This window comes from Oncorhynchus mykiss, chromosome 5 (assembly GCF_057628025.1).
Source record: "Oncorhynchus mykiss isolate SJ-2025 chromosome 5, ASM5762802v1, whole genome shotgun sequence".
NCBI lineage: Eukaryota > Metazoa > Chordata > Actinopteri > Salmoniformes > Salmonidae > Oncorhynchus > Oncorhynchus mykiss.
Window position 1 is genome coordinate 55460138 of NC_143026.1, and position 18673 is coordinate 55478810.

General features: G+C 43.3%; 1 protein-coding gene across 5 annotated transcripts in view; it reads left to right on the top strand.

Moving 5' to 3' along the window:
* The first annotated feature begins 4955 nt into the window (after positions 1–4955).
* Positions 4956–18673, top strand: part of LOC110524034 (prolyl 3-hydroxylase 2) — a 96654-nt gene continuing 82936 nt past the window's right edge. For 2 of the 5 annotated variants that reach the window (XR_016496149.1, XM_021603327.3), the window contains exon 1: positions 4956–5768. Coding sequence is in view for 4 of the 5 variants with exons in the window: in XM_021603327.3 (XP_021459002.3) it covers positions 5352–5768 (417 nt within the window). In the remaining variant the exon portion in view is untranslated. The remainder of the gene's footprint in view (positions 5769–18673) is intronic. The other 3 variants (XM_090235187.1, XM_090235188.1, XM_021603328.3) reach the window with 2 other exon arrangements.

The following is an 18673-nucleotide window of genomic DNA, read 5'->3' on the forward strand; positions in this document are numbered from 1 at the left end:
ATGTTCACCCTGCACACCCTAATTGACAAACAAACAAGCCAAAACAAAGGCAAAGTGTTCTCGTGCTTTGTTGATTTCAAAAAAGCCTTTGACTCAATTTGGCATGAGGGTCTGCTATACATATTGATGGTGGGGGAAAAACATACGACATTATAAAATCCATGTACACAAACAGCAAGTGTGCGGTTAAAATTGGCAAAAACACACACATTTCTTTCCACAGGGTCGTGGGGTGAGACAGGGAAGCAGCTTAAGCCCCACCCTCTTCAACATATATATCAACGAATTGGCGAGGGCACTTGAACAGTCTGCAGCACCCAGCCTCACCCTACTAGAATCTGAAATCAAATGTCTTCTGTTTGCTGATGATCTGGTGCTTCTGTCACCAACCAAGGAGGGCCTACAGCAGCACCTAGATCTTCTGCACAGATTCTGTCAGACCTGGGCCCTGACAGGAAATCTCAGTAAGACAAAAAATAATGGTGTTCCAAAAAAGGTGCAGTTGCCAGGACCACAAATAAAATTCCATGTAGGCACCATTGCCATAGAGCACACAAAAAACTATACATACCTTGGCCTAAACATTAGCACCACAGGTAACTTCCACAAAGCTGTGAATGATCTGAGAGACTATGCAAGAAGGGCATTCTATGTCATCAAAAGGAACATACAATTTGACATACCAATTAGGATCTGGCTAAAAATACTTGAATCGGTTATGGAACCCAATGCCCTTTATGGCTGTGAGGTCTGAGATCAGCTCACCAACCAAGAATTCACAAAATGGGACAAACACCAAATTGAGACTCTGCATGCAGAATTGTGCAAAAATATTCTCTGTGTACAATGTAGAACACCAAATAATGCATGCAGAGCAGAATTAGGCCGACACCCGCTAATTATCAAAATTCAGAAAGAGACATTCAATTCTACAACTACCTAAAAGGAAGCGATTCCCAAACCTTCCATAACAAAGCCATTACAGAGAGATGAACCTGGAGAATAGTCCCCTAAGCAAGCTGGTCCTGGGGCTCTGTTCACAAACAGACCCCACAGAGCCCCAGGACAGCAACACAATTAGACCCAACATAATCATGCGAAAACAAAAAGATAATTACTTGACACATTGGAAAGAATTAACAAAAAAACTGAGCAAACTATAAGGCTATTTGGCCCTAAACAGAGAATACACTATGGCAGAATACCTGACCATTGTGACTGACCCAAACTTAAGGAACGCTTTGACTATGTACATACTCAGTGAGCATAGCCTTGCTATTGAGAAAGGCCGCCGTAGGCAGAACTAGCTCTCAAGAGAAGACAGGCTATGTGCACACTGCCCACAAAATGAGGTGGAAACTGAGCTGCACTTCAAAATCTCCTGCCAAATGTATGACCATATCAGAGAAACATATTTCCATCAGATTACACAGATCCACAAAGAATTCGAAAACAAACCCAATTTTGATAAACTCCCATATCTACTGGGTGAAATACCACAGTGTGCCATCACAGCAGCAAGTTTTGTGACCTGTTGCCACAAGAGAAGGGCAACCAGTGAAGAACAAACCCCATATTTATGTTTATTCATTTTCCTTTTTGTACTAAAACTATTTGCACATCCTTACAACACTGTATATAGACATACTATGACATTTGACATGTCTTTATTCTTTTGGAACTTCTGTGAGTGTAATGTTTACTGTAAATGTTTATTATTTATTTTACTTTCGTTTATTATCTATTTCACTTGCTTTGGAAATGTAAACATATACAATGCCAATAAAGCCCCTTAAATTGAAATTAAATTGAAATTGAAATGAGAGCGGGACGAATCTTTCTCCCTCTCAGTGGCGATTTTATCATGTAATCTTGGGAGGGTGCAACTTTGGTTTTAGAAGTGGCGGGAACATAATTATTATATATATTTATTTTTATCCAGTCAGATAAACACTCCAAACAGCCTACTTGACCGCTCTGAGGCATCCGCAAGGTCCTAAAGCACACCATTGCCTCGGTTTGTATCACATTCCAATGCTAAACTGGGGGGGACAAAAATGCAATTTAAGATTGTGGGGGGACATGTCCCAGGACTGAAGTGGCACCTTCGCACTCATTGCTGAATTTGAGATTTTCAACTTGTGTAATGTTTATGTCCAATGGCCGATGAGCACCGATACGTTTTATCTATAATTTATCTTCATATGAAAAATATTGAAAAGGATTTGCCAGTAGATTACCGACCTGATGCATGATGATGACTGCTTGTCTACCTTGCTAGCTAAGATTTTGAAAGTATGGTGTTGACATGATTCGTCCAATCAAAGCCACGGTAGATATAATGTGATTTGACGTTGTTTTATCTGTGGCCAATGACCTTGAGCCTTCTTGGATGGCAACTTCTGATGTAAGTCAATGGCAGCACCCACGGGGGTTGAATTTTCGAGCTCTCCCGTAGATTTTTCAGTGATGTCGTGTCCCCACGAGTGACAGAACACTGAGCCAATCACAGCGCAACTAGAGAACATTACCAACCCCTGTGCTCCATATTTTCTGCTGGCTGCCCCACCACAACAGGAAGTACTGAGCTAGGCTGAAACACCTGCATTTTGAAGCTGCCTTACTTAAGAAAACAAAAAAGAGACCTTGTTGGTATGCGGCTTTATTAACTTTTTACATTGTTTGCAAACTGATATGTGACACATATTAATTCCAAAAAAACATGCAAAATATCGCGGCGCCGCTGCTTCCTCTCTACCGCACCTGCTGTCTCGACCTCAGAATGCAAGGCTATGAAAAGCCAACTGACATTTACTCCTGAGGTGCTGACATGTTGCACCCTCTACAAGTACTGTGATTATTTTTGACCCTGCTGGTCATCTATGAACATTTGAACATCTTAAAGAACATTCTGGCCTTAATGACCATGTACTCTTATAATCTCCACCTGGCACAGTCAGAAGAGGACTGGCCACGCCTCAGAACCTGGTTCCTCTCTAGGTTTCTTCCTAGGTTCTTTCCTTTCTAGGGAGTGTTTCCTAGCCACTGTGCTTCTACAGCTGCATTGCTTGCTCTTTGAAGGTTTTGGGCTGGGTTTCTGTATAAGCACTGTGTGACATCTGCTGATGAAAAAAGGGATTTATAGTCAAATATGGTATATCGCCCAGCCCAAGGGACAGTTCATACACTATATATACAAAAGTAAGTGGACACCCCTTCAAATTATTGGATTCTGCTATTTCAGCCACACCTGTTGCTGACATGTGTATAAAATCGAGCACATAGCCATGCAATCTCCATTGACAAACAGCAGTAGAATGGTCTTACTGAATAGCACACTGACTTTCAACATGGCACCGTCATAGGATGCCACCTTTCCAACAAGCCAGTTCATCACATTTCTTCCCTGCAAGAGCTGCCACGGTCAACTGCAAGTGCTGTAATTGTGAAGTGAAAACGTATAGGAGCAACAACGGCTCAGCCACAAAGTGGTAGTCCACACAAGCTCACAGAACGGGACCCATTGCGAGTAAAAATCGCCTGTCCTCGGTTGCAACACTCACTACCGAGTTCCAAACTGCCTCTGGAAGTAACGTCAGCACAAGAACTGTTCATCGGGAGCTTCATGAAATAGGTTTCCATGGCTGAGCAGCCGCACACAAGCCTAAGATCACCATGCACAATACCAAGAGTTGGCTGAAGCGGTGTAAAGCTTGCCACCATTGGAGCAGTGGAGATGCGTTTGCTGGAGTGATGAATCACGCTTCACCATCTGGCAGTCCAACAGCCAAATCTGGGTTTGGCGGATGCCAGAAGAACGCTACCTGCCCCAATACATAGTGCCAACTGGAAAGTTTGGTGGAGGAGGAATAATGGTCTGTGGATGTTTTTCATGGTTCGGGCTAGTTCCAGTGAAGGGAAATCTTAACACTACAGCATACAAATACATTCTAGACTATTCTATGCATCCACCTTTGTGGCAACAGTTTGGGGAAGGCTCTTTCCTGTTTCAGCATGACAATGCCCCACTGCACAAAGTGAGGTTCATACAGAAATGGTTTGTTGAGATCAGTGTGGAAGAACTTGACTGGCCTGCACAGAGCCCTGACTATACACCCATCGAACACCTTTGAGATGAGTTGGAACGTCGACTGCGAACCAGGCCTAATCGCCCAACATCAGTGCCCGACTTCACTAATGCTCTTGTGGCTGAATGGAAGCAAGTCCCAGCAGCAATGTTCCATGTGGAAATCCTTCCCAGAAGAGTGGAGGCTGTTATCACAGCAAAGGGGGGACCAACTCCATATTAATGCCCATGATTTTGGAATGAAATGTTCGACAAGCAGGTGTCCACATATTTTTGTAGTGTATCACAATGGCTCATGTTGTGGTATGAAGAGTTATTATTTCCCTTACCACACATGTTTGATTTGATTCGAATAATATGCTGTCTGGTAAGAAAGTGTTGAAAGGGGAAAATTATATAATTTAAGTATTTCTCATAAGAGCAAGTAATGACGCTCTGCAGAAAGTACCAGAAAGTACTAGAATGACTACATGTGGCCTGCAGGGGGAGACAATATCCAGTGATTGGACATTTTGAGAGAGTTACGAAAGGTGATATGAGGTACTCCAGGTATCCTTCGATCTCTCAAATAAAATGGTTTATGTTTTTTTTTTTTATAATGTTTTAAAAATGTGAGTCCCATTTAACATTTCCAAAATTGTGTATGGTAATATCTAGAGGGTAGGCTTGCAGTGTAGCCTAATAAGCTAACAGTTACAACAGTACTCTAACACCTCTACAACTGAACAGTAGCTAGTTACACTCTACCCTGTGTGTTTACTAGTATAGACTACACTTCAAACAGTTCATCCAGATTGGATTTATACTTTTTCATGTGAAGTAGCCTAGCCTATAGATTTAGGCTGATTGTTGCTATGATACAACTGTTATTCGTGCAGTACCATAGCGCAATTCATAAACGTAGTTACTAATTGTGTCTCAACAACACGGCAAAAATCATAAGAACTCAGTGAGATGTCATGACCATTAATTTCATAGCAGAGGGGGAGGAGTTAGTGTGTGTGTGTGTGAGGGGGGTCATTACAGCAAATGTGTCCCTGACTGAAGTAGTCCAATTTCCGCCCCACAGCCGTCCGCAGCATCTACCAAAGGACGCATTTAATGGGACTCGAATCTTCATTTTCAACTCTTACGTGACTGTCACGTTCCAGCTGGACTCCGCAAGCCGCCCATGGTAATTGTATTACATGACTGAGGATTTTGTACAAACTGCAAGCTAGTGCGCTTGAGTAGTGTCCCACCAAAGATAACTAACGACAGAAAGATGGATGTGCACTTTCCCACTAGTAGTATCTTGTCCATTGTCCTTCAAGCGCTCTTGTTGTCGTCTTCATATGGTTCGTTGGAGCCCTACGACCTTTTATACAATAATGCCGTCGACGCCTTTTACAGAAGTGACTATAAAGATGTAGTGCGATACATGGAGGGAGCGCTCAGCAGCTACGCAGAGGTCCGCCAGACTAAAGTCCGATGTCGACTGAGGTGCCAGGACCAGCACCCGTTTGACTCTGTTTCCATGGACCTGCAGTTCTTTGACGTGGTTCTCCGAAGATCAAATTGTCAAAACGAGTGCATCGAAGAGAAGGTTGGAACGCAGTCCATGCACAAAGTCAGCGAGGATGTCAACCAGGATTTCCAGAGACGAATCCCGTACAACTATCTTCAGTTGGCGTATCAGAAGGTAAGGTGTTTTTTTTTTGTATATCTGACAATCAGCGTTTGATAGGAAAGTTCTGGATATTAGTCACCCACCTTTATTCGGCTTATAGCGTATCATTCGGTGACCTACATACAAAGGCTACTGCGATAAACTCGTGCGCAGCTGGATCTTCACCGCTGTTGCTGCTGCTGAGCAACGTGAAGCCGTCGGTGTTGCCGTTTCTGGGGCGACGCAAGAAGATATACAATGTTTACATAAGTCTCTGATAGAGCCTACCTAGTGTATCAGTTTTTGTTGCAAATCATTTTTGGGACTTTGAGTGGAACTTTGTTTCCGTTTTTCAGGCGTGTTCTCCTTCCCAGCTCTGTTATTAGCCTATGTATAGCCCTAACACAAAGGGCTATTGTAGACAATGATAAGCAGCTTTGTGCTTCAATTTCTGTGCGTTTTAGTTCTGCAATATGTTGTGTGTCTATTGCAATATAGACCTGCGGGGAAATTAAGCAAACTGTGTGCGCAGGTTCGAGGCTGAGGGAGGGAGACATTTCCATCACTCACATGAAGTGTGGTCACAAAACTTGCTATCTTTATAATTTAACGTAAACACGACGTGCTCACACACGCACATATACATCAATACCAGTGACATGCGGCGAGGTCTGATACCGCGTTCAAAACAACTGGGAACTCGGAAATCTCTGACTTCAGTGCGTTCAAGACAACTGGTAACTCAAAAAAAAAAAAAAAACGAGCTTTGACTGGGAAAATTCGTTTTGAAAGGTCATCTAACCCGGAATTGCAAATCGGAAACTCTGGCTTCTTTCTAGAACTCCGACTTTCTGACTTGAAGATCACTGACATCATGTTTGACCTCGTCATTTTCCAAATGTCTTGAAGCCAACCATGAGGTCAGTCTTTCCGAAGATACCACTGAGATTGAAATTATCATGCTATTTTCTGGCCCTTCCTTTGAAATGGGTCCTTAAACTCAGGTCTTGGTCTTTCATCCCGTATCACCCCGTTACGCTAGAAAGTCACACGTTTAAAACGGTTTCAGATGCAATATGCTAGCCACCCTGATCAGTTTTCTTTTAGTTAGCAGTAAAACGGATGTAACAGCCAAAAGGCCGTTTACGTGTGACGTCCGTTGGTAGGTGAGAACACAGCCTTTCCCATAACTTTTTTTCACGCCAATACCCATGCGCATTTATTATTTGAGCGCAATGAAAATGGATGGGACATATTGGGCGTTTTAGTGGATCACTTTGTCAAAATGAGTTGTGGATCACGCCTTTCAAAATGAGTTGCATTATAGGGATACAAATGTTCGACAAGGGCCTACATGTCACGTGAACTTTACCACAACCTTGTGATCAAAGGTCACGAAGTTTAAACTGCAGTCGACTGCTCCTCACCAGCTGCAACTTGTTGCCACCACCTGCATTGTCAACCAATCATTAGTGTTTTTGTTTGACCCACTTGAACGGGACAACTTTGCCTCGATGCTATGTATACAGTGTACAATAGTATTATTGACTAAAACAAATGTATTGATGTATTTTTCATTTGTTATTTTTTCAATAATTATCACAGGGTAGGTAAGCCGCATGTCACTGAACACTACACACATTAGCCCCTCTCCCAGTCTCTCCCCGCACTCATTCATAAAGTTTTCCAGACATGCCTCTGCCATTGAAGCGAAACAGGTACACACATCTGTTCACTTGTTTTCAATTTTAGAGAATTCTATGCGTTTTTACAGCCTGGTGGTTTGCTGTGCCATGCCAACTGCTGGCCGCAACTGCTGAAGTGTGTGTTTTTGCTTTGGCTGCCAGTTACTCCTTGATTTCCGTCCCATCTCACAGAAACTAATGGTATCAGATTGCAGGGTGCTTCTCAAACCCAGATCTGCAGCACTTTGTATGACATTGGACTTTCTGAAAACATATGCATACGCCTAACAACATCACAGAGCTGGTGAATGATTGTGATCTCCCCAGTAATTTAAGCACCAGCAACATCGAATACAGCATCTTGTGGTCAGTTGATTGTGAAATAATGCAGAAATACCCACAAGTAGACAGAATCATCATCACTGTCCCAAATTGTCTCGGATAACTTAGGCCCTATAGCCGACATTGACGCTGAGATCAACCCTTTCCTCAGAGCTCTTAGATTTTACTGTGCTGCTGGCAGATGGGTGTGGGAACAATGAGAATATCTATTTGAATTGTAGAAGAAATATCATTCCCTTTTTTTATAGACTCAAGTGCCCAGTTAATCATTCACACACCCTAATGGCAGTAATCGGGGCGACCCGACCAAATTAACATAGAATTGTGAGTTATAGATCTATCATTCCCGTTGAAAGCAAGTCTAAGAAGCGGTGTATCTTTTCTATATGCGCTGTTTCTATGTTTCCCATTATTTATTTTCATTTTTGCGTATTTTACCCCAGCTTAAAACAGCTGGAAATATATTTCACGGCCTCCCTAGTGGTGCAGCGGTCTACTGCACTGCATCGCAGTGCTTGAGGTGTCAGTGCATACCCAGGTTTGATCCCAGGCTGTATCCTGACCTGGAGTCCCACAGGGCGGTGCACAATTGGCCCAGCGTCGTCTGGGTTAGGGGAGGGTTTGGCCCGGGGGGCTTTACTTGGCTCATTGTGCTCTAGTGACTCCTTGTGGCGGGCAGGTTGACCTCAGTTGTCAGTTGAATGGCATTTCCACCGACACATTGGTGCAGCTGGCTTCTGGGTTAAGCAGGCGGATGTTAAGAAGCGTGGTTAGATGGGTCAGGTTTCGGAGGACGCATGACTCAACCTTCGCCGAGCCCGTTGGGGAGTTGCAGCGATGAGATCGCAATTGGATATCACGAAATTGTGGAGAAAAAGGGGAGGTAAAAAATAATACATTTATATATTTCACAGCGGTTTAGATGGCATAATGATTCTCTACAGTATGTATTGCTTGTTTTGTCACATAAACTGAAATTAGGCAAAATATTTGAATTTTTGCAACCAGCTAATGGCAAAGTGATTTCTGCATATTGAAACTTTAAGGTCTATAATAATAGGGGTTAATTTAGGGCATGTAATTCACAATTGCATGTGTTTGGCTTTAGAAGGACAATTCTTTAGTTTGTTCCTAATTAATGTACGCATTGAGACATCCATGTCTCATTCATCCTTTACATGAACTAAGTGTGTAATTGAGATGCTATCAGACGCCCCTGGATTTCCCTGAACTTTGAACTCAGGATGGGCATTGCGGCTCATCAAAGAGCCTAGTGGACACCCGGCTACACTTCCCCGGCTGCCTACAGACGTATTCATCTGCCGCCTGTGTGAGTCATGGGGGATCCAATGCCAACTCGCTGACACAGGTCCCCCACCTTAGAAGTGGTGGGGAAGTCACTGTCTGCAGGCAAAGATGGTTCTGCTTCCCTCTATCTGGATTGGCCCAATGCTTTATAGACTGGGGGTGCTGCGGCCCATAAAATAACAATGTACAAGTCTAGACATTTGGGACAGACATCCTCTTAGGCAAGACCTTGGCCCAGCCCTGTAAATATTACTCATCTGTGCTGCAAAGGGGAAATTATTTTACCACCATCTGCACAACAGAGTTTGGTGGCATTATATTATGATATTTTCAAACAGAATAATAAGCACACAAAAAAAGGCAGTAACTAATACCGCCATGGCTGTTTAATAGATTTACTCCTCCGCGTCCCTGCATGTCTCCCAGCATGTTGATGTCTTTCTGAACTGACTAACATGGCAGCGCATCAAGGCCTAGGGGTCCTGTGTTGACCTCACAACAGGTCGAGGGGGCGATCTGAGGCATTCCTATTGGTTGGCTTAATACGACGATGTTAGTAAGAGCAGGCTCTGTGAATGTGTGTCGGTGTGCATCGAGGTGGGGGCGCGTACTGGTGATTGTGAAAATAAACAACATTCCTCCACTATTTAACATTCCACCTCTGGACCCAGCCACTGGCATAATGACCCCTTTCGGCCTGGCAGAGGGGCCCATAGACACCAACACAGACACCAACTGTTCTGCCCTATTAAGGCTGGTACGTGTGTCCCCAATTCGCTCGTCATTTAGCTGGGCAAATATTTGTTTTCTCCCTTTTGTGGCCTGTTTGCTTTGCTAAAAGGAGAGACACGCTACGCTTGTGCATGAGGTATAGGGAGACACTTGTGGGGCCTGACCCAGGTAGACAGCAGTAGTACCTGGTGGTTGGCCAGAGCTGGCTCCACAGCTTAAAGCCACAGCAGGATCAAAGGCCCTCAGCAGCCCCTGGACTCCCAGGACCTGGTCCCCCTGGCCCCAGGGCTCGATGCTAATCTAGTTTTTTAAAATCTGGATCAAAAAGGGTCTTAGGTGGTGGGCACGGCAATGGGTCAGGCACGGCTGAATTTAAGAGAACATTTTGGAGGTCCTGCCACACCAAATAGTGTCCCCCTCTACATCACCATGGGATTCGATAAACTATTAGTGTCCATTGCTATGTCAACAGTGTGATGACCTAATGATTAGAATTTTTGGAGATTGTTACAGCCTAAACGGCGTTCTTTTCATCCTCGCTATGCAAACAAGGCTGGTTTCCAGGGCAGTTTCGCTGTTTAAACAAGTTTTGTTGAGCTAATAAAATGAAAACATTAATTTGAACTACTTTTGGGTACCTTGTTAACATTACAACATGAAATCCATGTCTTAAACGTTGCTACGTTTCGGAAATGGCAAAGAAAACGTGTAATCTGCTTTACACATTAGAGTTACTTACCTTACAGATCAGGAAGACATGCTAATTCCCACTCCATTCATATGCAAATCCATTTGATTCATACACTGGCTTGTCTGGCTGCCATGTTTTTAATTTAACCTGCCCTTCCCTTATCTACACTGACATAATATCATTTCAGTAGTCCTGTTACGATAAAAAAAAAATCTGTCTGGCATAGCTCATTAGTACACCCTGGTGGTTGAATATATATCTATCTATTGTAGGTCCTAGGATACAACAATGAATAGTGTGGAGCCTAATAGATACAAACAAAGGATAACAAACAATAATGAACACCTTGTGAAACAACTGTGAAAACCAACCTGGTAATATTTAAGATTTGAATACATTAACTTTGATTGTTTTTGGTACAATTGTGTCGTTCATTTATTTTCACAGATTTTTTGGGGGGGAGGGGCTCACTCACATGGCAATCATAGACTAAAATACTGAATTCTGGTGTGTGGAATATGGAGGAGGTGGTTACTGTGTGGGTGGAAGGTTCTGCCTGTCACTTGTTTTCAACAGGCAGCCAGTCTCGGAAGGGGGACGTGAAGAGGGAGACTGCAAAGTCCAGGCACTGTTGCTCTCTTTGTTCTGAGCGTTTGCAGTGCTAGTGTTTTCAATTCATCTGTGTATCTCACATATTATGAGCCCAGTATGATGGAGCAAGAAAACATTCATAGCAGATAATGACAACATGACAATAACAGTAGATGATCATATAGACAATAACAGGAGATGACTAACTCTGCTCCTGGAGAACAGGAGCAGAGTTAGTGGTTTAAGTTTACAAAGAAAGCGTTTCAATCCCGAATATTTGACTGTTACACTGTTTGAAAAAATGCTTAGGCAGCCCGTCCAAGGATTTCGATGGCAGAACAATCCTTGTAATCGCCAACCCATCTGGGGGAGGGCCACTGGTCGACCATTCTGAGGGGAGTTTGAACTGGTGTGAACCAGAGATCCTAACCACAGTGCAGTAAGGCCCTGTGGGTGCCGTTTGTAATGGAAGAGAAATGTAATTAAATAATAACAGGGATGCCTCTCTTTAAGTACTTATTTCCCTTGTTGTGAAGTTTGTTTGTGGCTAGATTAGTTACCGTATTAAAAGTATTTGCCATGTATTGCCAATTAACTGAAACGTATTTGAAGAGACAAAGGAACAATTCAATTTGATCGCTTGAATAGCTGTATTTCTTGGAGATACGACTGGGGCCAGAGGTTCTATATGGCTTTGTCTAGGGCCAGATGGCGCAACGGTTTGATTTATAATGAATTAATTTATTACTTGACATATGAGGATAATCTGCCTTCACAAATTCCGTCTGCCCACCATATGACACATTGGACTGCACGTCGCTCTTGTATCCCTTTGTGGACGAACTGATTTCCCATTGTTGCTTTGTTTTGGAAACTTTCCCCACCTCTCCCAGCGTGACTTTATGAATCCTGCTGTTCTTGTTCCCTGCTCTCTCTGTCCGGAATGCCTCGCATATTACAAGTCTATCTCAAGGCTCTACATCAGCGTTTCCCTAACTCGGTCCTCTGGACCCCAAGGGGTGCACGTTTTGGTTTTTGCCCTAACACTACACAGCTGATTCAAATTATCAAAGCTTGATGATTAGTTGATTATTTGAATCAGCTGTGTAGAGCTTGGGCCAAACCCAAAACGTGCACCTCCTGGGGTCCTGAGAACTGAGTTTGGGAGACCCTGCCACATCATGAGGACTCTAGGACTTGTGTTTTCCACTGTGAATAACTTGATTATTTGATATCCACTCAGCAGGCTACTTGTTGTTGTTCAGCTCCAACTGTCTCCAGCGTAGATCTCCTCTGAGATTAGGACTTGGACGGGGCTTCTGTTTCACTCAAATCCCTGCCTTGATCAGAGTGGATGTGTGTAAGGGAGTTTCAGTACGGAGGGATAGGGGAGGCTCGTGACCCTAACCAATTACAAGGACTCCTTTTACACCACGCCACCGAAGTATTGATCATCGTCGCATCTATCTCATTCAAAGTGCTGTCATCACGCTGATCCAGTTAGCTAACCCGCCGACAAGGGCAGGAGAAGGAGGAGGTGTCTGTTTCTAGGAATGCTGGAGTTGGAAGCTGGGTTTTTTTAGAGTGGAAATAAAACGTTCTCTCTCTCTCCACGACGTTTCTATTACCCATGATACTCCAGCACAGTATGTGTCTGGCATGGGGGGAGTAGATCCTGTTATTGTCGTCTGTTACTGATAGTGGAGGATAGAAGAGCTGAGAAGAAGGAAGGGGTCGAGGGGATGAATATTATTTACACCAAACAGAGATCCAGAGTCAGGGTGACTCCAGGACAGAGAGCAATTTGATTTTCTTCCTCTGGAACCTTTCGATAAGGGATATTCCTCACGGATGAAGGATAGGACCTAGGAAAAAGGATAGAGGCTTAGGAGAAAGACAGGGAATGCATATGGTGAGAGGCCCCCCCTCCCCCCAAAAAAACTTCTCCACCTTCCTGTGTTTTGAGGGCCAGCTCTAGCCTACAGATTAAGGACCCTAGATAGATGTCATGTGGAACGAATGTTTTAGAAAAGTGTCTCTACGTAATCTGCCGTGTTGCTTTCATGAAACCTTTCGCCGAGTCGATAAAACTCTCCTTACGGTGCACCTTCGCTTCAGCTCATGGACCAATCCCGAATCCTCCCCTGGCTGACTCTGAAGCATGCTATAACTAACTTCCTGCACTCTGCCCACGGTGAGCGTGGCCGGGCCTAGACGGAGTGGCACTCGGCTCTGCCAAAGACCTTCTGCATGACTACCTCTGAGCGGATAACAGCACAGCAGGAATGTGGGTGAACTTTCTCCAATGGACTGTACTGTATTACTGCATCACTCTAATGCTGTCTACCTTATTAACGATCAGAAGGCTAGGGGAAAGAAGGGAGGAGAATCCTGAGAATGACTTTCTAGAAGACTGCAGTTTTTACAAGGGGAGATGAGGCTGCAGACTCTGGAGAGTGAAGAAAGAGAAAGACCTGGCCAGGAAGTGACACTGTCAAGTGTTGACACAGTGTAAAGCTGTAATCAATCGACAGAGAGAAATTGCCCGTGCTCTTGTTTCTGAATCCAGGAACAGAGAAATCAAGCGTCTGCTGCTTATTTGATATCGGTTTCAGTTCCTTGCCATAGATCACAATATCCCTCGCCACGGAAGTACGCAGTTGGATGGCGACGCAGTAGCCTGATCCAACCAGCCAGTGATCAGAGCGCATGTCTCTCTCAGTTACTCTTGTTTTAATTAAAGAGGCATTCATCAGTTTGAGCGGAGGGCTCAGGGGTTGGCATTGACTGTGTGAGTGTGGGATGTGAATTATTGTGTGGGCTGTGAGGGGATGAACCCTTGGTTGTCTCCTTGGGAAGGATCCTGCCTGTGGAAAAAGGTGGAGTGTCTTGCCAGGCCCAGAATCTGTTAGGCTTGATTAATGACTATGTGCTGCTGAAGGTTTGGATCAGCAAACTTGTGGGACCCTCCACCTTCTCAATTTTGAACGATCTGCTTTTGTCCCCTGCCAGTATAGCAGAAGGCCTGGCTCTTTTGAATGACCAGAGGAAAAACCGTGAGAGTGTGGGTGTGTGGTGTGCACATGCAAACACGTTGTCTACCGTTATGTTTATCTACGTGGGTCTATGTGCATGTTCACACAAAAACAGGAAAGTGAAACTTTGACAGCTTCGAGGATGAACTGCTGTCAGGTGTGCGAGGCCAGAGAGAACATCCATAGAGACCAAAGGGACATTTGTCTATGAACTGACAGTTTGCTGTAAATCCCACAGAGCTACGCTATGGGCCTAGAGGGAGATATCTGAGTTGGGATTGGGTAGGAGGGGGATGATGTTGAGGAGAAAGACAAACTGTGGTGGACTTATTCCTGGGTCTTCCGTGGTGTGACGCACCGTCCGGTCTTTCACAGTGGGGAGAAATGGGAAGGGGGTAATGTACACTAAGGGCAGGACAGAATTGGTAACCACAGGTTTGTTTTTTTGACCGAGGTGATATTGTCCACAGTCAGCCACTGGCTGATGATGTGTTCTTATTTTTTTGAGTGGTTCTCTGTCTTAAGAAAGAGTTGTTTCAGCATGGACAAAGTCCGCGTTTGAGAAGTTTCCACAGGGAAAGTGACATTTCCCTCAGGTACTTTTTCCGCCCTACACTTTGAATGTTTACACCATTGTGTTCAATAAAGACATGAAAACATGTACATATAATTGTTCGGGCGTTATTAGTTGAAGCAGATTGTGTTTGTCTATTGTTGTGACTTAGAGGAAGATCAGGTCAAATTTGATGACCAATTTATGCAGAAATCCGGTTGTTTCCAAAGGGTTCACCTATTTTTTTCTTGCCACTGTAGGTCGGCCGATACCGTAACTCTTTCTGCCTGACCTTGTGCTATAAAGTAATCTCGGCTCTCGTATTACTTCCCGGGAAGTTTCTGGAGAGCTGGGCCCTTCATTTATAACTGTTGCATAAATGTAACACTAAATATATGCGCGTGCCACTCCTGAAAAGACTGCGCACACACAAAACTATTGAGATTTCTAAACTTACCGTACGCGTGTTTCCCCATTTATATATCTGGCCTGTCCTGAAACTGTGTGCACGTGAGCAAGCATTATAACTCCACCTAAAAAACAAAAACGCCCATCATTCACCTGTATATGGTGACAATCAATGTTGACACATTTTTTTTCCGGCACTGAGCAAGTTTGTGGTCTGCTGAGCGCAAACTTGAACATTGAAAAAGTGAAGTGCAACTACCAGCTCACGTTTACTGTGGACACTGAGGCTGTATCCGCTTTAAGTTACAGTTTTAACAGTTGCCAAGTAGGCTACTCTGGCTACTTGATCATAATGTAGGTGTACCAGAGTGGCCTACCATCAAAAACAATGGACAAAAATGCATCCCATAACATTTTAACATGGAAATAGCTGTTCTATCATTCAGCCTACAGTAGCAGAAAATGTGTGGTGTTCAATGTAGACCTACATTCCATGGGACTTTTGGAGAAAAAAAAACATGCAGGGCTTGACATTAACCTGTTTATCCACTTGTCCTTCAGACAAGGAGGTGACTGAACATGTTTTGTTGTTTGATGCAAGAAACCACTTCACAATGTCAAATGAATTATTATTCCTATACCATTATTACAGAGAATCAGACAAATTATACTACCCTCTGCCTATTGGCTACTTAGATTATTCAAGACTGTCTCAAAATATAACACTGCCCCTTTAAGACTTAAAAAAATGCTCTTTACCTGACTCGCTTTTCAAAGATGGCTAGAAATTAGGGATGTCCCACGCCTAAAAAAAAATGTGTAGAACGAGAGTCGTCCTGTACTTTCGATCAAGCGATTGGTCCAAATGTTTAAACTTGTTTTTCCCATATATAGACAGACACCCTATGTGTTTGAAAAAACATCTACTTCATATGCACTGAGCTTGTCTGATGCTTTAAGCACACTGTTTAATTAAATAATGAAGACACACAAATCACTCAAAGAGCCAAATAGTCACACTGTTTTAAAAAAAAAACAGCGAGTGCTTGTGTGACTGGCGCACGTTGTCTCATTCTCCTCCCTACTGCAGTTAAAAGGCACCACAGCACAGCAAGTGTTTATTGCGCTGTTCGTGCTGTGACATCATTTCAGCCATTTTAGTTTCTTACTAGTTTCTGACTGAAAAGTTCTGTTACCGAAATCCCTTAATTGTTTAGGAGAAACATTCCCTATTCCCTCAACCCTTTCTCTCTTTACGTGAAACATGTAAGCATCGCATGCATGTGACCAATAGGCTACAGGTATAATTGATAATAACAAACTCCGAAAACAGCAAGACGTGACAGCAAAATGGATGCGGTGAACGTGAAAAAGTCACTCGAAACAGGGAAATGTTTACTGGTTGCTCAGGAGGGAAAGAGGAAGTCAGATCTGTGGAAGACATTTGACCTAGTTGTGGAAGCTTCTGGAGATTTTAAAAAATGTGACAGTTTGGATCAGTGTAAGCAACACTAAATTAATAGGTGTACCAGAGCGTCTGTTCTAACAAAATAAAAAAATATATAAAGCCTTTATTACAGCAGACTAAAAACAGTGGCATGCAGTAGGAAGCTCGCTCATGCAGATGATACAGTCTTATACTCAGCTGGCCCCTCCCCGGATTTTGTGTTAAACGCTCTACAACTAAGCTTTCTTAGTGTCCAATAAGCTTTCTCTGCCTTTAACCTTGTACTGAACAACTCCAAAACAAAGGTCATGTGGTTTGGTAAGAAGAATGCCCCTCTCCCCACCAGTGTGATTACTACCTCTGAGGGTTTAGAGTTTGAGTTAGTCACATCATACATCACATCATCATTTTGGGGCAGCAGGTAACCTAGTGGTTAGAGCATTGGGCCGGTAACCGAAAGGTTGCTGGGTTGAATCCCCAAGCTGACATTGTAAACATCTGTAGTTCTGCCCCTGAACATGGCAGTTAACCCACTGTTCCCCGGTAGTCCATCATTGTAAATAAGAATTTGTTCTTAACTAACTTGCCTAGTTAAATAAATGTACAATTAAAAAAAAAATACAAGTACATGGGAGTATGGCTGGATGGTACACTATTCTTCTGTCAGCACATTTCAAAGCTGCAGAATGAGGTTAAATCTAGACTTGGTTTCGTAATCGCTCCTCTTTCACCCCAGCTGCCAAACTAACCCTGATTCAGATGACCATCCTACCCATGCTAGATTACAGAGACATAATTTATAGATCGGCAGGTAAGGGTGCTCTCGAGCGACTAGATGTTCTTTACCATTCGGCCATCAGATTTGCCACCAATGCTCCTTATAGGACACATCACTGCACACTACACTCTGTGAACTGGTCATCACTGTATACTCGTCGCAAGACCCACTGGTTGATGCTTATTTATAAAACCCTCTTAGGCCTCACTCCCTCCTATCTGAGATATCTACTGCAGCTCTCATCCTCCACCAACAACACCCGTTCTGCCAGTCACATTCTGTCAAAGGTCCCCGAAGCACACACATCCCCGGGTTGCTTCTCTTTTCAGTTCGCTGCAGCTAGCGACTGGAACGAGCTGCAAAGAAACACTCAGTTGTGGCTGCCTCGCGTGATGTATTGTTGTCTCTATCTTCCTTCCCTTTGTGCTGTCTGTGACCAATCATGTTTGTACCATGTTTTGCGCTGCTACCATGTTGTGCTGCCGCCATGCTGTTTTGCTACCATGTGGTTGTCATGTTGTGTTGCTGCCATGTTATGCTGTTGTCTTAGGGCTCTCTTTATGTAGTGGTGTGGTGTTGAATAAAGGTTCAATGACAATAACAATAACAATGACAATAACAATAACCATAACAAACAAATGGTGAATTGCGGTTTATTTATTGTTTAGGCTAATTATTCAAAGCTCCCTTTGTTATTTAATTTTTAACCCCAAAATACTTGATTGCGTTTCAAAGCATGAACGTCTCATATGCTGTGAGATGGCACGAATGAATGAATGATTGATTGATACAGTAGCCTGTATAGGTATTGAAATATAGGCCTAAGTAAGTTACGGTATTAAGACTGAACAGGATGCTCTCTTAGGCCTACAGCTCGATGGTGGTTATACAAGACTACTACACAAAGGCTACTAATGATAACGACATGACTTATTATTATAATTATGATCATTATTATAATAGTAATAATAACAATAAGAAGGAAATCAAGAAAAAGGAGGCTACAGGAGTGAGCTGCGTGCATATTATGTGTGACAAGGTGCTGTTAGATTACAGTGTTCTTTTTCTGCCTGTTTGGAGCAGTGTAAACAACACTAAATTAATTCTAAGTAATGCCAGTCTGTTCTAACGGGGGGGAAATAAAACCTTTATTACAGCATAGCAAAGGTTCAAAACAGCCGAATCTGTGAAATTGCTTTATCCAACATTTTGCCTTTGCATGAGGCTTTGTGCTCGCGGAATCAGTAGACTGTTAAACAAACACTCAAACAGGAAACAGATGCAAGATCTATTTTATTTCTGTAGATATGTATGGATGATTTATAAAGCCAGGCACATTTAACAGTAAGGGTCTTGATTATAGACCTA